We start from the raw sequence: 22,464 nt of genomic DNA on the forward strand, positions 1-22,464 counted from the left end.
AATGCCCCTATTTGGGCAGCAGCAGAAAGTCTTGTTTTTAAGTGTGTTCCTTTAAAGGCAAATGAGCTACAGCTCCCTTATCAACAGTCAGAAGCCCATGTGTTCAAAAATAGATCTGATTCCTGTGAATACAGTCTGAAACAATAGTATCTTTAACCGCAATACTGCTACAATATGCTAAATGAACACATTTAAAAACAGATTTTGGGTAAAGTTAACCAGTCAGTAAGTGGCTGTGGGCAGGGCTTTGTTAGTGTGACATCACATTAACAAGAGAATCAAAACAGCATGTCTAATGAGACTGATTTTGTTTAATGGGAATTAAAAAGGGTGGATTTTTCATTGTATGGTGGTTGTGTTTACATACTGCCAACACAAATTTCTGTCCAAACACCCTGTAAAAGTGGATTACATAATGTTTGCCCTTTAAAAGCAATATTTGAGAACGATGGCAGAGGGAAAGAGATTTCCACAAAATAATGGCTTAAAATTATACTTTATTCATGCTTATTTGTTCTGTTAGGAGCTGACCTTCAATATCTTCAGATCACTATTTACTTCAATTGTATAGAACATCCTAGAAAATATATATTTTTGATGTATGATCAAAGAGTAATTTGGGAAAAAACAATGACTCAATACTTCACTCAATACTTGCCTCAAAAATGTTACAATACCAACTTTGTCAGTTATTTGAGGTAATGTACCATATTATAGAATTACATTCTGTATTATTTAATCTACAGAAATCAAAATAAATGCAGCTAGATGTATAGACTTGTAACTGTACAATAAATAAACTAGATATTATAACAGTACATATGTTTTTAAAAAGCTCAGTCTAATTTCAGTCATTAAAACGACACATCTAGAACTCCAAATCATAAAGTCGTTCAATCATAAACAGCAAACAACAAAATCATTACATTTGCAGGTCACGCAAGATCCAGTGTTGTGGAAGTTTTTTCCTTTAAGATCGTTTAGGCCTTAAAATGTCGGCTAAACAGCTTACATACTCCCTGGTTACAGTCACCAAAACAAATAGACAAACCATCATACAATCTATTGTAATATGTATCTACCTCAAATGCCCAAATGAATAACAACTAATTAAATTCAATAAAAATAATTTGAAATCTAACTAACAGCGTAAAAAATGAATATACGGTTCAAACAGTGGCAAAAAAATGGCAACTCGCTTCTCGTACTCTACATTCGTACTGCAGAGTTATTGCCGACGTGTCGCAATCGTTGTATTACGGCTGTATACCGTGAATATCACAGCAACCAAAAACTACGTAAAAGGTACTCACCAGACGCTCTGAAATACTCTGAGAAGTCACACCAAATGGTGGTGTTTCAAATATAAGAACACGCCCAGGAATGTAGTCAGTCACCAGTAGGTAGCTCGCAATCGAAGATGCGAACATTATCTAGTGTTTTTACACTGTCCCGAGGATATTGTCGACATTCATATGGAGGTAGTTTTTACAAAGTTTTCACAGTGCGGCTAGTTCCATATTTAAACGCTTGAATTGTGTAACGTTAGTAAAACTATATAGCAAGCGTATTTTATAGCGAAACGTTCTGACCTTGCCACTAGCCTATTTGCTAACCAGTATTGTGCAAGATGTAAGCCCTTTCTAAATATTTTAAAACGTGCCATCTAACACAGCGATCATATAGTAATTTAATAAGTTACATCCAGTGTTCAGATGGTTGTCTTGCAATAAAAATAATTTAGCGATCAGACATGGGCTGGTTTTCGCTGTTAATTCATAATCGCTACTCTACAAATGTAAACATTGTGGCATGCTATTCATCATTTCTGGTGACGCGATTACTTCAGCCAGATATTCGCCTTTAGTTCTTGTGACTATTTATAATGCGTTTAAAGTGGAACACAAACGTCTGCAGACTGAAGCTACTGGAATCTTGCAGAGCTTAATTTGTAAAAATTGACACAGCAAAGTTTTGCCAGTCAAACTTTGTGAAGTCGGTAAATGCGGAAGGTGGGAAATACACAGTTTTAAAATTAACATCCAAATACTTCTCAAAAATTTCCAATGAACGTTTCGTATGAGTATATGCCAATTCACTTGTTTTAGACACAGTCTTATATGTGAGAACTTTTATACACACACACACACAACTGGTGACATTTTATATCGTCTTACAGCTCTATTCCAGTGGCATTTGGTAAAAAAACGTTATTATCGTAAGAGAGATGGGAAAGTTACATTGCGTCAGCAAGAAGCTGATGCTATGGAAGCTCCTCCCTCTTCTTCTTCTTCTTCTTCTTCTTCCTTCTTCTTGTTTAATGGCGATGAACTCCTAAGGAGCATTATCGCCACCTACGGTGCTGGATGGCAAATTAACTAGGTGATAAGTCTGAAGTTTAGAACGGTTTCCCCTTCCTTCTCACAAATAGACCATTGCCTATTTATCTTTATTTGTTAATCCTTACTCTATCATTCTAACTACATCATCATTGCATGACAGCTGTCATGCGTGTTCAGCTCCTCCAGCCTGCGAAGGTCGCATACGTCATCAAGCCTGGTTTATTGAAGTTAACTGACCATTACATTCACAACTCATAGTCATATAAAACAATTTACTATTAACAAAAAATAACAGTCAACTTTATAATTGTTAATATTCTGAAACAAGACACACTTGATGACGTATGCAGACTAGATATGCGACTTCCGAAAGCTGCAGCCTTTGCATTGAGACACGGCCGCGTTCACACTAGAGGTGCTTCCCAATTCTTATTTGTGCATCCTCGTTTCCTTTCCTTTGCGTCCTTAGCTCCACCCTCCTAGGATAGAGGAGACGAAGTATTACGTGAAATGGCATATCTTTCCTTACTCTCTGTATAAAGTTAATTCTCTGTTATCAAATTATCAAGTGCATTAAAAACCCCAAATATTTAAAAAGAAAAATAAAGTTAAATACTTACTTGAGTTAGAGGTCATAGCCTACCACATTAAAATAAATACATTAAAGTGCTGTAAAATTAATATATGTGTCTATTCCACTGTTCATTTATATACAGTGGGGCTCGAAAGTTTGTGCAACTTTGGTAAATATGACCAAAGAAAGCTATAAAAAATAATCTATAATGTTTCTTCTTTTAAGCTTAAATAAAAAAATCACAAAAATAAAAATAATTTAACTGTAGACATGGAGCACCTTTTAATCCATGTGTGCACCAAAACCATATTGTGTTCCTACTGCCAAAAATACTCTTCTTCGTTTCATATGTACGCAAAACCAAGTCCTATTTAAAGTTCAAGTATGGCAAATTAAATAGGATGGTTTTGTGGCCATATGAAACGAAGAAAAGTATTTTTGGCAGCAGGGACACAAGATGGTTTTGGTGCACACATGCGATAAGAAGTGCTCCATGTCTACAGTTAAATATACTGCTGGATATTAATTGTTTTGAACCTACTTTTATACCAGAGGTCCTGGACATCTTATTCAGATACATTGCTTCATGGATTATATCAAATACCAACAGATTAAACAGTCAAAACCTGACTTGCTCTGCTAGAAATCTTGTAATGGGTCATGGTAAAATCTTTCATTAAGACATTGGTTCAAAATAAATAAAGTAAATAGGTCCCTGACACAAAATCAAGGTCCTGCCATAGCCATCCCAGTTCCCTGACCTTAACCATACAGAAAATGAATGAAAAGTAGAGAGCAGCAACATATGAAGGTCTGTATTGTGTATGGAGGAATACTCTTAAGATCACTTGACATGAATTCTTCAACCTCATCAGACATTATATAAGAAGTAGGGCTGTCAAAAGATTAATCGTGATTAATCACATCTAAAATAAAAGTTTGTGTTTACATAACATATGTGTGTGTAGTGTGTATAATTAATATTTATATATAAAAACACACACAGTCATGTATATATTTAAGAAAAATTGGTTATATTTCTATATAAAATATTTATATTTCTATATAATATAAATTATATAAATGTTTATACAGTATATAAATGCAAATATTTCTTAAATATACACATGAATGTGTGTGTATTTATATATACATAATAATTATACACATTACACACACATATGTTATGTAAACACAAACTTTTATTTTAGATGTGATTAATCACGATTAATCTTTTGACAGCCCTAATAAGAAGACTTTGAGCTGATATCCTTGCAAATGGAGATAGCAAAGAGGATTAAATAAAGGGGTGCCCATATTTATGCCCAGTGAGTATTAGAGAAAATTATTTATTTTGTAATGTAATTTTCCTTTCAATTTCAATAGTTTTACTTCAATGAAACATTATATTTTTGTGATTTTGTTTATTTAAGCTTAAAAGAAGAAATATTAAAGATTATTTTTAATAGCTTTTTTGCTCATATTTACCAAGGGTACACAAACTTTCGAGCCCCACTGTATTTTGGTGCTCTATACATAAATATTAAATATACTGTCTGAAACGAGTCAACGTTTAAAATAATTTAATGATTAATACTAACATTTATGGGTGTTTAAAGACGTGACTATGTGAAAGGGGAGGAGATTTAAACGTATGTCAGGTTTAGTTGATAAAACACTTCCGCATAGGATACATCATCGCTCATGACTCCTCAAAAAGCCTCCTAACTCCTCGTTCCTCTCCTCCTCGTGCATGGTGCAATAAAAGAAAGAAGATGTCCTACAAGATGGCGGAGCTCAATTGGTTTCCGGGTTGTAGGATGTAGGAGCGAGGAGACGAGGAAGCACATTCAGAAGCACCCTAAACTTTTCATCCAAATAGGTGTGAACAGCCCTGTCCCAAATGACGCACTTCATGTAGACTTTCGGGCTCGTGGCCTTAAATTACCCGTGCTCGCTCAGTCTACGAGTCCATAGGGTGTCCTATTTGTCATTTTTACGCTCCAAAGTATGCTCATCAGCGCCCCCTTTGCACCCTTGATGTGGTCTTTGGCGAAGCCCGCATTGCTGCAGGCTCCCCACACTTTACCAACCCAGAAGTCCTTGTGTGTGCCATTTGGGACAGGGCCTTCGACTACAACTCAAGACCAAACTCTTTGGAATTTTAATAATGTAGGAGGATGTTTCCTGTCGGGCATACAGTATAAGCAGTGATTAAAATCTTCGATATAAAGTGTTTCTGGTTGCAACTTTTTGCTAAAAAGTATATTTTTAACTAATTCACCATCTAATTCACTTCATTTGCGATAAAAACAGAGAACACGGCACTCAGGACACTATGGCAAGCAGCAGATTTCTGACTTGACGGCTCCATCTTCAACTCTTCCCTCGACTGCAAACGGGAAACCTTACCAATCAGTCTGCGTAGCACTACATGAACTTGAACACATGCACCTATTGACTTCCATTCATACGCAAGTGAATGTGTCAGACCAAAAAACCCAAGCTTGTGCAATGAAATTTGACATGTCGCTTTGTAGCAAAGTTCTAATCTGGTGAACTCTGACCTGCGAAATTGTATTACATGGAGCGCTGTGTCTAGCAGAATTTCCTACTTTTGGAAGTACTTCAGGATTTGTTCAACGTCTCACTTTTCTCTCATTTCAGTACTCTCTTGGCAGCAGCACATAAGGCTTGGCTCCAATGTAAATGAAAGTTTGTATCCAGGTCACATTCCAACCAGCTCTGCTCAGAAAGCCCTTCTGGCTGTGGGTTCAGGAGTGGCTGCCCTGCAGAACCCCTACAGACATGGTAAAGCTGTTATTTTTATTATTAATTTAATCTGATTACAAAATAGGTTTCTATTCATGATGTCCCTAAATAAGAATTGATACTTTCATTTTTGTTCTGAGTAGATGGCAAGTCCATATTTTTGAGTGAAAGAGAAAATTATTTAATAATTTATTTTTTACTCATTACATATGAGAATGTCAATAAATGGATTCATAGGAAGGGGATGGACATTAGAACAACATTTATATTTTAGGTGCCCTGATTGCTGATTCATAGTAGTAAAACTGTTACGTGACATCACCTCGTCTAGACATTTTTTTCTATGCCAGTGTTGGGATCCAATCTTCAAATGGAACTGTGTAGTCAGTCATTGCAAGATTTGTAATAGCAGCTCAAGATGCAATGACCAAAATATGTAATAAACAAATAATAAAGGGTGGTATTTTGTAAATGATGTCATCTAAAATTCTGTTGGTTAGCCCCATGACTCAAATTGTTTACATTAACCTTTCACAGATATGGTCGCAGTGCTTGGGGAGACCACTGGTCACATGGCCCTGGTCAATCTTAGGAATCAGATGAGAAATGACCCTGAAGGTTACACAATTCTGACGTATGTCTCATTTGTTTACTTTCAGTGTAGTTAAATGTTGATGTTTGTTATGCATAATGGACTCCAGATGTCCTTGGCAATCTGTAATATTATGTTTTGGAAAAGTTCTGTCATTTGTTTATACTTTGTAGAGAACGTCCTCGGATCCGCCTATCTACACTGGACGTCACTCGGATGTGTGCTTTGCCTGATGGGTCATTAGGAAGAGAGTACCTTCGTTTCCTGGAAGAAAATGTAAAATTCGCTCAAATATTTTTTACATTTTAATACATAATGGTCAAATCACACACGATCGTCTCGTCTTTTTTAGAGAGTTACCCCTGACTCACGGGCTGATGTGAAGTTTGTGGATGATGAGGAGCTTGCGTATGTCATGCAGCGATATCGTGAAGTCCACGACCTTTTGCATACCTTGCTTGGCATGCCAACCAACATGCTGGGTGAGTGTTACCATAATGGAAAATATCGGTACTGTTGTAGTTGTTTTTAGATTTGATTATTTAGAGGATTTACATTTATTAAAAGAAATACTAGGGCTTGCAAACTGCATAAGAATACCTGGTGTGGTGTAAATGAAACACAATGTTTGTTTTCATGGCAACGTGGTACACATGCATGTTTTCTGTCTGCATGATAATCAACACATTGTAACTATGTACATTAGATACATTTTAAAACTTCAAAAGAAAGACCAATCAGTATGCCTTAAGATTTAATATTTCAATTTAGTATTCAAATTTGACTTTAAAATTATAATAAATGCAAGCATCATTTACAAGCAAGTCAGTCAGTGATTTTAAAACTTTGGTCCCAAGTTGTAAGTATTAAGATTTGAACAAACAACACTGGGGCAGTTTCCTAGACAGGGCTTAAGTCTAGTTCAAGACTAAAATGCTTGGTTGAGCTGTCTTAACTGAAGTAGCTTTCACTGGCATATCTTGTTCACCAGTTGTTGTTTTTTGTAAGGTATGTTTGGAAAAACTAGTAAAATAACCAATGTGAAAAATTAGTACACTTCCATAATGTACTTAAAGTGCTCTATTTTCATGCAATAATTTTGTACTTAATGTATTATTATAATTTTTTTAAATGTTCTTAAGATTATCTAAGTGTACTTATTTTTGCTATTTTGAAACACCATTAATATTGACTAAAATGCGATTTTAACCTACTATCTCAAAGAAATGTATTACTACAAGTGGTACCTTAATACATGTTTAGCATTTTAGTTAATTTTCATGACGTTTGAAAATAGCACATATAAGTGGCCTACACTTAGATGTTCTTAAGATTATTTTAGAATTATAAAATAATTTTTTTAAAGATTATTTTATTAGATTATTTTATTAAAAGAGGAAAGAAGTACTAAAGATAATAGTTTATTAAGTACAAAATTAGTGCCCCCCACCTGACTGCAGATGATCAAAAGTTTGTTTGATAGCGCTGCGCATCTTCCTGATTTAAATAATATGAAAATGTTCCAATTTATATCATGTAACTTCAGTTGTTTAAATGACATTGGGTGATTCTTACGAAATCCAAATTTAGGTGTCCAGCATCTGAATTTTTAAAAAGCCCTTGAAGACATTCGAATATTATTATGGTCTGAACTTACTATAACCATTATTTTATAGGATTTAAAAACATTTCCTATAGAATTATTTAAATTTTTTAGATTATCATTATCAAAAATGATAATTACCGCAACATGATATTACATTAAATATATGCATTTGCAAACTCATGTTTCGGTAATTAGAACTGAATGAAAGAAACTTTCATCTGGAGAGAAAAAATAAGAACCGCTTACCTGGTAGCAATCAATTATGTCCCGTCCAACATTTTTTTTTAAATGTTAGTTCCTTGAGGGCTTTCCCCCATTTTGACTTTTTGTACCATTATAATACTTATTGGCAACTAGTCATCATATCTTTCTCTTAATGGGACACATGCTGATGCTCAGTAGGACACATATGGTTCTTTAATGGAGTGGTTTTCAAACCTTTTTTTTGTATGGTGCATTCCTTCGCCCCCCCCCCAAATAAATGTATGACATAAAACATTCTAAAACATATTAAATTATACAGTGTATTGCTGTTGTTTAGTAGCCTTATTTTTCTAAGGTTTCATTACACAGAATTTATGAAAATGTATTTTATAAAATATTATAAGACTGGGGCCCCTTGCACCATCTTGCATCATTTTTAATGGGCATAAATGTGGTTGAAACCGATAGCCTAGTGCAGGGGTAGGCAACGTCGGCCCTGGAGTGCCGATGTCCTGCAAACAGACCTGAACAAGCTAATCAAGGTCTAAAAAGTCACCTGAAACTACAGGTAGCCAAGGTTTTATAAGGGTTGGAGCTAAAATCAGCAGGACATCTGCACTCCAGGACTGACGTTGCCTACCCCTGGCCTCTAGTGCATCCCAAATTGTAACATTAACATTTTAATATTACACTATAGTTATTATGGCCTTTAGAAAAGTTTTTTTTTTTTTTGAGGAGATAGGGTAGTGCACAATATGCCCCTGTGGCGCGGCCCAGGCTTTTTTCCTTAATGGCAATTTTTTCCTTTCATTACTTTTACTTTTATACTTAAGTAGTTTTGAAACCAGTACTTTTACACTTTTACTTGAGTAGTTGATACTTCAACTTCTACAGAAGTCTTTTTAAACCCTAGTACCTATATTCTACCTGAGTAATGAATATGAATACTTTTGACACCACTGGTGTATTGACCCAATGATGGGTTGAAAATAACTCAGTATTTTTTGAGTCTACTTCTGACTTGTAATTGGTAGAAACAAATTCTTCTTTCCTCTGAATCTTTGGCCTTGTGATGATTCGCACCTGTTTGACTCATATGATGTGCGTCTCCAACCCTGTTCCCCAAGGGACCTGTCCTGCAGATTTCAGCACTGACCCCAATCAAACACACCTGAACCTGCTAATTAAGTTACTCTTGGCTACCCAAAAATTTGAGGCAGGTGTGTTGGACCTTAAATATGCAGGACTGGTGCCCTGCAGGAACAGGTTTGCAGACCCATGGTCTTGAGACATTCCATACACGTCCAAATACAATGTTATGTTTACTTCCTGTCTCCCGAGATACCAAGGCTGGGTTCCACTCCAGTTTTAGACACGCACTCACGAGGGGAATCCCTGTCGCCATTTTGAAGTGCGTTCTACTTCGTCAAGTGAACCAGGGAAGTTTTTATGGACGGACCCTCGCTCCCCTGATTTTGACCGAGGGGGCGAGTCTACTTCATATGTACACTTCAGGCAGCTCCATATACCACAATACAACACGATTGTGACGTCACTTCAGCAGCCTGCGCTTTGCACAGTTCAAATGATGGAGGGGGCGGTCTCCCCTTTCCATGTGATCAAGGGCTTAGGGCGATCCATTTGAACCTACTTCAAGTGTTTCAGCAGTAGTGGTCACTCGTACAACGTAAGCAATGATGTACATCCGAGTGAACGAGACTGAGGGAAGTTAGCGAGGGAAGGTCATAAAAAACCAAACTGGAACGCAGGGATGGTCTTGTGACATTATAGACATAACAAATCCATTGTTAGTTTTACTTTCTGTCTCCTGAGATACCTACATTGTCCTGTCCCACAATTCTATGCATGGGCGTGCATGGGGAATGTAATTGGTCAATACTGGTCGAGTTTAAAAAAAATAAAATGACGTCCAAGATCAGCTTGAGCACAATTTAGTGTAAATTTAGTTATATCTTCACTTTTTACACCTTTTAATTCCATGGCTAGTTAGTATTGTAGTTTTCAAATATGGAATTAGTTCACTCTGTTTATATTTCAAACTGAATTCCATTACGCTGCCTATGAAGTCTGTCCAAAATGCTTATCTGAGCTGCCTTCATGCCTCCGAAGTCATTGCCTCATGAGTTGCCCCATTTTTATGCCCCCTTGTGGTAAAAATATATAAAGGATAAAAATGCTTATTTGACACATTGGCAATTTTGTCTTGAAACGGATGTCATTAGATTTATCATGCAGAGTAGGATGGTGTCATTGTCAACCAAATATCTGGTCCGCCAACTTTATTTAACACCTACTTTTTCAAACTTCTTTCACAATTTTTGTCTGATATGACTGAAATTTGGTATGATGCATCTACAGACAGTCCAAACAAAGTTATCAAAAGATTTTTTGATAGACCAATTTGTTCTTGTATACCGCAAAAGCAAATTTAACGGCGAGCGAGCATGCCAAAATAATTTAAGGTGGTATCTTTGCAAAACTTTTTGTTTTTGACATGAAGCTTGGTATCTGTTTACAGCACCACCTACTGGTGCAGAGATAATAAAAATTGTTAGTTTTGCTTATAACTTTGGAATACTTCTGTTTAAAATCATGAGGGTTTTTTTGTTTGAAAGTGCTTTTCCAAACTTGCCTTTTTGTTAATTTGGGCCCATCTTGGGCTTGACCCATATTTAGAGCTATATTTAGACTATTATATCAGTACAATTCTGCCTTGCATTGTACATTTCTTTTCTATTATTATTATTATTTTGGTCGGAAAAATAAAATATTTGATATGAAAAACTATCAATGCGGGATGGTACGTTCAACTCTGGGACCTCAGCAAACTTCCATAAGCTGTATGATTTTTTGCCCACAGGTGAGGTCGCTGTGAAATGGTTTGAGGCTGCACAGACTGGTCTGCCCATGTGTGTACTTGGAGCAACACTTGGACCCCTCCGCCTGTCTGTCAGGTATGCACAGTTTTGGAGCTTTGTTTTCGGTTTACTATATACAAGTAAAACTATATTAACAAATACAAAGGACAAATACACAACTACAATTCCCATGTAATAAATGTTTGTGAAAAAATAATATACAGTACAGGGCAAACGCAAATGCTTAATCAAAATCATTTTGATTCAGGGTGTAAGTAGTAAATATCAATAGATTTCAATATTTATTGCATTTGTTTTTTTGTTTTTTTTGCAAGTTATAAATACGATGAACAAGGAGTCCTACATTAGATAGTGTGGCCCACAGTAGAAATCTAATCTCCCTATCTTCGTGTCAAACCTTTGCCTTTAAACAGCTTTCTGTATTTCCCACATTCAAGTATATAGATACTTAGTCTTGACAAAAATAACTGCCTTTTATAGGCATTGCAAACATGACCGCCAAGTGGAATGACTTCCTGTGACTGTTTTAAACATCATGACCAGATGTTTAACTTTACTGGTGATGTTGTCACTATTGATAAATAACAAACATACAACTCAATACAAAGATCGTAATTTCCTTCTTCCTCCTACAGACAACACTTCCTGCAAACTGACTATAAAATAAATGGCTGAAAGTACACAGCGTTTAAAAGTCAATACTGTGTCTGACCGATGAAAATTGTTTCATTTTGAATGTTTCTAGTAAATTAATGTACATTTTAAGATACCACTGCCATCGTCTGATGTTCAGTGGAAATATGTCTAAATGTAGCATAAAAATACAGAAAACAAAAAAACACCTTGCACAGACCTATTTTTTTATATATAAGTGACTTTGATTTGTCAGAACATGTACAGCAATAAAGTTTTTTAGGGTATGTTTGTAAAAACAACTTGGATTCCTCCCAAGTTTTGTAAAATTGAACTTGAATTGTATGTGTGTTTCAGTCGTCTACAAAAGCTGATTAAGTCTCTTGGGCCATGGGCCTTGCGCAGTGGCACTCGTGCCCGCTGTGTTCTCAGCATTTTCTATGAGCGCAGATGGGAGCAGAACCTACATGATCTCAGACGTGAACTGAACATCGAACCACCACCACTCAATCTTGCCATCAGAAAAAAAACATCAGAGAGCAGTAAACCTATTAGTTAACTGATTTATCTGACTGAAATGTTTAACCCACAAGGAACTTCCATACATCCTACTAAAAAACAAAGATCATCATGTTTGAATATCCTGCTTCCTCCTTATACAGGAAATGCTGTCTGAAAATAATCACAATGAAAAATAATATAAGGCATAAATCTATATAAATTTTAACAGAATTCAAGAGAAAATGATTTTTTCATTTTGTCAAAAAGTATTAGAGAATTCAGGGAGAAGATGTTTGGTTCTTTATATAAGCAAAATATAAAACTATAGGCAAATCTGGGAGCTGAATCATCTCTTTGTTTTTAATACGAAAGGAACTTGAATAGTTCCCTATTATTGTCAACAGAATTATTTATTACTGCTTGTATTAGTGTAACATAACCTTTATGCATCACAAAACTTGTCTGTTCCAAAACTTCACAAAATGTACAGTGTAAATGTTAAAATATACATAGTAATGTAATGTGTAATTTATAATTTTGTATACATTAAAATCAGTCATGTTTGTATTATTTATATCACCATAAATTTGCATATATGGTACTTGCATATTTGCATTCTGAAACCAATTAAACATGCTGAACAAATTTGGATTTAGTAGATTTGTTTCTTGATTTATGTCTGGGTTTTTTCACATGTTCTCTAATTCTAAAGCAAAGAAGGGAGATTTCTGCCCTCTGCTTCCCTCTAGTGGTGCAATTCTTGCTTTGGATTAAAGGGATCACCCAAAAATGAAAATTCTGCCATCATTTACTCACTCTCATGTTGTTACAAACCTGCATACATTCTTTGTTCTGATGAACACGAAGGAAGATATTTTAAGGAATGTTTGTAACCAAACCGTTTGTGAGCCCCATTTACTCCATAGTAAAAAAGAATAAGTGAATAGGGCTTACAAACTTTTTGATGGGTTTTTACATTATGTAAGATGATTTATGTAGAAAACGGTAGATCGCAAAAAAGCTGTTTTTTTTGGAAAATAACAGTTGTTCATCGGTCAATATCAGATTAAAACGAAAATAATCTTTACTTTCCAGATGTGACCATCATGCTTTTTTACAAACAACAAGGTAAATATTACATTTAAATCTTAACTATGCCAGTTTAAACATGATCAGAACCATTTTAATTATTCAAATTTCAAATACAGGCATGTTGTGTTCTGTCACAGATATTTGTGATGTGGATAATAAATACAAAAAGTCAACAATAATTGTACTAATTTAACATATATACAGCTCTAAAAGAGAGAGAGAGAGAGTGAGTGGATTGTATTAAAATTGTTCAATAACTTAAAAATATATATAAATATTCACTGTTACATAGCCTGTCCAAATATTCTGACAAAAATAACTGCTGTGTAAATATACAACAAATTTCCTTCTACAATATTACTGAGAGAATCACACTTTTCTTATGTGATGATTATTGATCCTCAATTGCACGAATAATGTAAAACATTATAAAAAAATTACACTTCAAATGATTCTGTATCAGAAAAACCTTCATTCCTTCACTCTTTTTAAGTTGACTAGAGAGACACTCTGATCAGCTACAGCACATGCGGCCAGCAGAGGCTCGCTGAAAGCATGTTTGACTACATGTAGCACAGACATAGATTCAGGATCATAGAACAGCAGCGTCTGACTGGGCCAGTCCAGCAGCAGACCTACTCTCTTGAGCTTCTTAACCGCAGATATACCCACATTACATCCGTCATGGCAGAAGGAAAGGTCTCCATCATAATGTGAAAGCACCCATGATTTCGCGTTGTAGCCCAGCCGGGCATCATTGCCGGACCCCTTGCGTTCCATGCTGGCACAACATACACCCACTTTAAAAGCGGCACTTGTGCCCACGTCGACTACCCAGCTGTAAGTGCCGGAGGACATGGGAGGGGAGCAGAGGGCATTGGGCCAGCTGTCGAAGCGTGCTGGGTCATAGAGCGGTGTCTGACGCTGACGTTTGGGCAGGAATGTTAAAGTGCGTTGGTCGTCAGAGAGGGAGAGAAGTGGGCTGACTGTTTTCTTTTCAAACTGTAGCTTTGTTGAACCGTGGGCTAAAGAAAAGAGAGAGAGAGAGATACATGAAGATGACACTAAAGCTATGGCAAATGACAAGGGTCAGGGAGAGGCATTCATTGCAGCAGTGGATACAGTGCATTAACAAGATAAATAAGATACATGCAATAATGAACCTCTTATCTAAGATGGTTTACCTTGCATCGTTTTTTCCCTGTGTGCAGAGACAAATGATAGAGAGCAGAAAAATTGTTTACTGCTAACTCTTTCGTTGTCCAGCATTTCAAAAAAAAGTTGCCAGTCAGCGCCAGCTTTTTTTGATTTTTACAAAAGTTTAATGCCATCCAGAAAATGTTCTTTTTTTAAACATATAAACACACAATATATCAAATATATATTTTATATCAAATAAAAAAATTTGAACAAAAAGCTGAGATAATTGCATTTTTGTAAATGATTGTTAGAGAACAGATTTAGAATGACAATCAAAACATACTTTGAGTTTTTACAGTTTTTAGATCAGTTGATGCTTCAGTGTTTTATAAGTTGGGTAAGAGCGCCACATAGTGGATAATAGCGGAAATATGAATTGCCATAGAAATTTGTCATTGGCAGGGAAAGAGTTAGGCAGATGACTACATAATTTCACTTTCCTCACAAAAAAACATTTTCAATAGAAACTTTCTCGTTTTTATTTTACTACGCAACATTGGCGGGAATAATACATATTTTAAATATAAACATTCAGTTATGATTTTAATTTGTATTTTATTTTAAACTTTTTAGGTTGTGTAATGCAACATACATTTTATTTTAACCAAGGTGTAATTTTAAATTGACTGGACATTAATTACATATAATTAACATGAATTAAAAATAACATAAAAATAAATAACAAAAACAATAACATATAAATTACAGGCTATATAATTGTCCATATTGTGGACTGACCCTTGGTTAACGGAAAATTGGTTTAGACATGTTGCAGAACTGAAGAGCAGGAAGTAAGAAAGGCATTAAAGCTTGTACTGTAAGTCAAGAGAAGTAAATCCTATTGCCTACAAATGATTCAAAGGTTTTATGTTTTTGCTTACTTCCAGGCTATTTTTTAGTTTTGAATTGATATAATGCATCCACAAAGTTTCAACAGTAAGCATGAAAACAACTTATTTTGTCAGGATAAATAGATTCAAATGCCTTGATATGTACTGCAGCTGATATGCTTTGATATATAAAGCTTAAATAGCATTTATGATTTATGTTATAATCATATGAAGAGTTTCTTTGCAAAACGAGATAACTCCGTTTTTTTTTTTTTTTCAGAAATCTCGTTTTTTGGTTGTGCATTCTAATTAACATCAAATCAACTGCAGTTGGTTTGTTTTAATTTAAACCTTCATAACTTAAAAAATAAAGCTAAGTAGCACCATAAAACAAAATAATAACATGATAACATAATAATAAACGTTTTGACAAAAAAATTAAAAACTCGTAAAATTATCTCGTTTTGCAACGAAACTCTTCATATGTGACTCTGTCTGTGAAATCTCAGTCTCATTATATAATGATGAGCTGGGTTTTCACAGGCTGGGTCGCAATTAATTTTCAGTAGGGGAGAGCGGGGTAAGTTGTCACACGGGTAAGTTGTCACACTGTTAATAACTCCAACACTAGAGGCTCTATCTCAAAAATCAAATAGCCACTTTATGTGACTTCTTCTTCTATAGTCAACTTCCTGTTCACATGTGGTCAAGATCACTGTAATCTGAGGTTAGCACAATTTTCTTATTTTTCTGCTTAAAAAGTAAAAAAAAATCACTTTACATTTTATGCAATACAACTTTGTTAGGTGTGAATGTTTAAAATGATTATTTTGCACAAAATAGAGGAGACCGTAAAGTGTCTTTTGATACTTTAGCTAAAGTGATATGATGAGCTAAACTTGAGATTTAGACAACATTAGCACACAAGTAAGTATGGGGCAAGTTGTCTCAATGACTTTGGGGCAAGTCGTCACATCTGACAACTTGCCCCTGTACAAACAAACACATCGAACATGCTCAGAAAACATGATATAGAAAAGAATAAGCCTCAATCTAGCAAAAAGCTGTTTCAAAAGAAAGGGAAGCAGAAATCTGGACCTATGAAAAACAAGGCAGCTAAAAGAAGAAAAATCATGCAAGAGTCATCATCAGATGATGAAGAGTGCTTCTGCCTCGTCTGTGTAGAGCCATTTTCAAAGAGTCGTCCAAAGGAGACCTGGGTAAAATGTGTAAAATGCAACAATTGGGCCCATGATGCTTGCACCTCAGGCAATTTATGTGTGTCAGAATTGTGATTCTGGAGATGAGTCCTATTAGTCATACAGGGCATCTGTTTTGTTCAGAGGTTAAACATGTTAAGTTAAGCAAGTTATCTGCAGCGTTCCATTCAGTTATCTGGTTTTATGTGAAAGCCATAGAACATTTGAACCAAAGTTCAAAGTAAAGTGGTCTTGCCACTTAATTGAAATGTGCATTATTTGGATTGAAATAATTGTTTTTCCAGATTCTCCAGGCACGGATGTTTATATTTCCAGTTTGGTTTGAGTTTAAAAATTAAAATCAATATTCACAATTAAGTAGTTGTGTTCTTATTTTTAGATAATCTAGTGTGACAACTTACCCGCCCTAGTGTGACAACTTACCCTCCGATGGGGCAAATTGTCACAAGTGCACAGTCACTATTCAACAGTCTACAACTCTGTAATGAGATAAGATATAAAGATGTTATGAATACAACATATGTGCCCAAGACTTCCTTCTTTCATTTGGTATGAGATTTATACCATTTTGATGTATGGTGCTCAGTAAATGTTAGACAGTGTGAAAAGTGTGACAACATACCCCGCTCTCCCCTACCTCAAATAATTACAAATTAAAAATCAGTTATAATACTACACAAAATATTGAGAATGTCAACTACCACATTCATCTAAAATTATATAAATGGTATTAAATTAAACTCTTGTTCTGTCTAAATCTCAGAATTAGAGTGGAAATATGCATTATTTAAATCCCATTGAAAGCTAGGTGATCATTGGACTAGATGTGCTAAATCTTTAATTATCTGTTTAGCATCTAAATTGAAGTAGAACTGTGCTTACCAGATGGTCCAAGCAGTATGGCACTGGCCCATAAGCCCACCAAGAGTTTACTGATGCTACATTCACTATTCATTCTCAGTTGCTCAGTGTCTCTGGGTTCACCGACACCTTCTGCATCCTCAACCCTAAAACATTTATGTACAAACAATGATCACATCTGACTAATCTTAACACATACATTCATCATAACATATTAAAAATTGCACTGATTGTAAATTACATTTTAACAATTACCTGTCGTATATTTCCTGGTTAGCATTCTGAAAATCAAGAATGAAAATACAACAATCAATAGATTATCATAAAATGTTTTATAATGAACATTATTATGTTCTTTAAGTTGATTATTAATATCAAAAGATACTATCTTGGTAAATTTTCCAGTCTAAACAATACACTAGAAACATTAACAAGCTAGCTTGAAGTATACAGACAAATGTATTTTAAAGTAAAAAAATGATAATATACAATTATATACAGTTTTCGGTCTGGAGACCTGTAATTGAATGTCCAAAAAAATTGTGCCCATATCTGCACCTTTTCTCCACTCTTGTGTTCTCTATTGACTCACCACAAGCATGACATCTGTGGAGTGTGTAAGTTTGTGCACTAGACTGGTGCGTGCGTTTGAGAGTTTCTCTAGAGTCTGTGTCCAGTGTGCTCTCTGAGTAAGAAGGCATTGCTCCACGCGTTCCTCCTCAAGTTGTATGGCCTCCAAGAGATGCTGCTCTTCATCCTCAAGAGCCTCACGCACTGCATTCACCTGAGACAGCACGCGCTCTCTCGCGCTATTTGCATCTACCTGTGAATTCAACACATACTATTTACTACACAATTTTAACCTGATTTAACTATAGGTATAGATATATGTACTGAGTGTATTTTGAGGATGCATTTTGTACCATAATTTTGCTGTACATGGCACCCCAAGATATTGCCATGGTACCAATGTCGCAAATTAACTATTATACAATGGCAACGGATTTCCAAAGGCATTTTCGGATCATAAAACACAAAGGGTGTCTTGGGTTTCTTGTGATCTTAAAAACTAACATTTAAAAAAAATGTTTTTGAACTTGGACAATATAATGAAAAAAGCAGCTGATAAGAGCGAAAATATATGGGAACTCTTTCAATACTGCTGAATAAAGTATTGTTCAATAAAGCATCTTAAGGTGCAACTTTCTTGCTAAATAATAAAATGCCAAGAATACATGCAAACTGAAAAAAAATGAAAATAAAAATAAAATAGCTAATTTTTAAGTCACACATAAATCATTCCATTTGTGTTATCAGATAGTTTTGTTTAAAGTCAAAACTTTATACTCATCAAAGTTCAAACGTTGATGAGTTTACTATTCTAATCAAATGAAAAAAATAAAAAATAAGAATAAGTGACCCCAAACATTTGACTGGTTATGTCAAAAAATTCATAGTTTTACCATGGTAAATATCAACAAACCATGATAATACTGTGCTTCTTGTTAATACTGTTTCCACAGTCTTATTATAGTGCTCTTTTTTCTCTATAAGTGTGAATGAGTGAATTTATCAAGTATACTTGTACAGCTTTCTCTCTTGCTGTAAGTGTACGGTCGATAAATCGCTCAATACGCAGGGCTTGAAGCTGCATCTTCTCACAGACATCCACCAATTGATTCTGTTTAAAACAAAGAAACTTATGTCAGTTTATAAAAGGACAAAGGATTTTAAGTGCAGGCAAGTGTGATTAAAACTGTATGCAGGAGTACTTTAAATGGATTTGGATAGCATTTGAGTTTCTCAGTGGAAAGAACAGAATCTGAGTAAATGTCATAGAATGGTTCATATTACTGGCAACACACTACTTATAGTAATAAATATAAACTAGCATTATATTATAAAAATTAAGGTATTTTCATTCACAAAGCAAATGGTAAGTTGTGACTTTTACATCGTATAAGCATTCATTAAATGAAAAGTGTAGAAAAGATACATTTGATTTGTATATTGTAATGTATATTTTTGTCACTGTTATAATAACAGTATGGATTAACAGTGCCTTTATTATCCATTTAATACAGTGGTTCTTCTCAGTCTTTTCGACGTACGAGCCCCCTTGTGCAGGGCGCATCCCTTCGTGTCCCCCCAAAGAAAATTCATAACAAAGTGAACTTAGAATTTTCCCTAAACAAAACATATTAAATTATAAAATGGAGTGCTGTTGGTTAGTACCCTTATTGGTCTGAGGTTTAATTACATAGAATTTATTAAAGAAATATTTATTTCATAAAATGTCATAAAACTGGGGCCCACTTGGATCTGGTGCCCCCCAGGTGAGAACAACATGAAAGATATAAAAATAATGCCTTTTATAATATTTACTTCCTCATTTATAATAAATTTTTTGTGTAAACATGGTGGGATATTTGTCTTCCCATTCTACATTTTTTTAATCGTAAGGTGTCCTAAGTACCACTTCATAATATTATTCATTCTTCAAATAAATAAACATGCAGTAAAAGAGGTCGCACAACAGGCGAGAAGCACCGCATTGTGCCATGTATCTAAAAATCTAACACATTATTTTCTATGAATGTAAAAATCTGTCTGCTAAGCTTGTGCTGAATCCAATGTGCGATACGTGAGATGCCCTACAAGCTTCTGGCCTGTTGTGTGAGCTTCTTTAGTTTTGGTGTTTAGTGTAAAAAAAAAAAATCAAATAAAATTGTGGTTTTTGTGTGAATGAAAATCTGTAGTTAAAATCACAAAAAATGTGGTTTGTGTCACACTATTAATGGTTTTACCAACAACGGACACTAGATGTCAAAGGTTTGCTGCATTTTGTCCAAAATGTAAATTACTGTCACTGCATTGTTATTACTGCTTAAATGCATTAAAATATGAAAACTACATTATTTCATCTTTCCATTGATATATTAATTGTCAACATTTTTGAAGATTTATAATAAGATATAGTGTTATGAATATTAATGTTTTTTTTTTAGGTTTAGAGTAGGGTTTAAGTGTAAAAACAAATTGGGCCTACATGTGGGCCTCTGACCTTTTAGAAACTGACTTTCACTATGTCATAATTTTCCCAAAATGGTGATGAAATATGAAAACTACATTCTTAGAGCTTTTTCAACGATATATACAGTTTGTCAAGATTTTTTTTAGGTATTATGTATATGTAAAACCAGATTGGGTCCACCTGAGGCCACGTGATATTTTAGAAACTGTCTCTCAATACATCATAATTGTCCTAAAATGGTGATAAAATATAAAAACTACACTTTTAGAGCTTTCAAACTATATTTCAAACTTTTTTCTATAGTTTGTCATGATTAAATAAGAACTCTTCACATGCAAAACAGGTGTCCTGCTGGTGGGAAAGTGTCATTTAGTAAGATATAAATGTTTTGAGGGACACTCCATTCATAATTTATTTTATAAAACTGTTAAAATATGTATCCCAAACTGTTAGACCTTTCTAATGATGTATAGTTTGTCGTGATAGATACAAATTTACACCAAAATATTGAAGTGAACTCAGGTGTCCTGCTCACAGGATAGCGGCAGCTAAGGGGCTTTAAAAGTGTTTATTTTAACAGTAGATCTTTTTTTATGTTAAAGCCCCCCACTCACAATTTCTACTTACTGAAATATTTATTTATTTTATATTATATGAGGCATCACCAGAAACATGCATTATTGTTATAAAAAAAAGCAAATAAATATCTTGTTTTTTAGTTGTTTTAGCTCACTTTCATGCTTATTTATTGTCTCAAGTCATCTTGAGGCCCCTTTGGACCACAGCCCCCTGGTTGAGAAACATAATAACATGGAGGCATGTATGGTTTCAAACTATTTTACCAAAAACATGTTCCAAATGTCCATTAAAGAAGACAATAATATTTTTGTCCAGGCAGGGCAGTAACCACAATAGACATGCCCCCCCCTAAAAAAATCAGAATGTTGGATTTTTTGAATATATATGCAAATAGCCCTGAATGTTTTGGTCCATTCAATGTTTAGGATGTGGCTACGCCCTTGGGTCCATGCGAAAAAAGGGAGACAAAACTTCTCTCCAGGAGAAAGAATTTTCTTTAAGATAATTATGTTATTTAACCATCTTGCTCACCCTTACTGCTGCTGCCCGGGTAACCAGTTCTGTCACCGCGTGACCCTGACAAGATCCATCCGACACACACTGAGAGCAGATCATTTTTCCTTCTGTACTACAATATAACTTCAGTTCGCATCCATGATCTGAACACACTTTCGGTTCTTCACAAGCCGATAGGGAATTTGCATCGCTGACATGGTTCTTCACTATCTGTACAGGTTTTGTCGACGATTCTCTGTTTACTGTGCCATTAGTGTATGAAAACATCCCACCGTCTTCAAATACATTTTTTCGAACTTCTTTTGGAGAGTCGTCCAGACCATGGTCAGATTCCTGGTCACTGACATGCAAGGACACCGTTTCCAGTTCGCAAAGTCTATATTCCGCACTCATGGTACCGATGAGATGCTAAGATGTTGAGTATTTAAAACAGAATGAACAGCGTGTACCTGCCAGTTTCACTGATGTATGTACTGTAAAAATACCTGTGGCGCAGGTGTATCCAGTTTCAGAGCCCTGCCTTTCGGTCGCCCTCGCAGGTGTGTAACACGGAAGTTTAAGGAACTGAAGAGTGCGCAAGTACTATATTGTCTGTGGTCATTAGTCAGTATTGTCACAGCCTCAGAGAGTCAGGAGTATTATAAGGACATAAAGGAAATAAAGTGTGTGTAGGGTTAGGGTTGGCTACAGTATAATAATTTCCATCCAGGTCAAAGGCATGAAACTGTCCAATGACTGAAAAGAATTGGAAAGCCCTGCGCTGTTAATGTGTAACTTTTTACGCACCAATAAATCAACTGAAGAGTCGATCCATACAACTTACAAATGCTAATATGTTGTGTGCTACAGTGACAGAATACCATCTTCTGATATTAAGTTTAAAATTTTGCCATAGGCCTACACATGTATCATGGGATTTCCAGTAATATGCTGTTTTAAAAGAAAATGCATTTTATTCTAGTTAATTTCATATTTAGGGAATATCTCCATGCATTCACATAAAAAATA

At 35.1% G+C, this 22,464-nt stretch overlaps 3 protein-coding genes across 5 annotated transcripts in view; 1 reads left to right on the forward strand and 2 right to left on the reverse strand.

Moving 5' to 3' along the window:
• The window catches only part of traf2b (Tnf receptor-associated factor 2b), a 29,137-nt gene extending 27,684 nt beyond the window's left edge, over positions 1–1,453 (reverse strand). For both annotated transcript variants that reach the window (XM_065284582.2, XM_065284583.2), the window contains exon 1: positions 1,314–1,453. In XM_065284582.2, the coding sequence (XP_065140654.2) occupies positions 1,314–1,430 (117 nt within the window). In that variant the 5' untranslated portion in view covers positions 1,431–1,453. The remainder of the gene's footprint in view (positions 1–1,313) is intronic.
• coq4 (coenzyme Q4 homolog (S. cerevisiae)) lies at positions 1,341–12,775 on the forward strand. The gene is made up of 7 exons (XM_065284588.2): positions 1,341–1,481; positions 5,584–5,727; positions 6,226–6,322; positions 6,454–6,556; positions 6,633–6,762; positions 10,972–11,065; positions 11,981–12,775. The coding sequence occupies exons 1-7, from the start codon at positions 1,421–1,423 to the stop codon at positions 12,180–12,182; spliced, it is 831 nt and encodes a 276-aa protein (XP_065140660.2). The 5' UTR covers positions 1,341–1,420; the 3' UTR covers positions 12,183–12,775.
• bspry (B-box and SPRY domain containing) lies at positions 12,173–22,150 on the reverse strand. 2 transcript variants are annotated; one of them, XM_065284586.2, is made up of 6 exons: positions 21,472–22,150; positions 18,916–19,008; positions 17,920–18,150; positions 17,583–17,608; positions 17,349–17,473; positions 12,173–14,241 (listed from the first exon to the last, which is right to left on the reverse strand). In XM_065284586.2, the coding sequence occupies exons 1-6, from the start codon at positions 21,847–21,849 to the stop codon at positions 13,688–13,690; spliced, it is 1,407 nt and encodes a 468-aa protein (XP_065140658.2). In that variant the 5' UTR covers positions 21,850–22,150; the 3' UTR covers positions 12,173–13,687. The 2 variants fall into 2 exon arrangements, with proteins under 2 accessions (XP_065140658.2, XP_065140657.2); XM_065284585.2 differs by having other exon boundaries at positions 18,910–19,008; positions 21,472–22,147.
• Positions 22,151–22,464: the final 314 nt, after the last annotated feature.

The sequence above is a fragment of the Paramisgurnus dabryanus genome, chromosome 5 (genome assembly GCF_030506205.2).
Source record: "Paramisgurnus dabryanus chromosome 5, PD_genome_1.1, whole genome shotgun sequence".
Lineage (NCBI taxonomy): Eukaryota > Metazoa > Chordata > Actinopteri > Cypriniformes > Cobitidae > Paramisgurnus > Paramisgurnus dabryanus.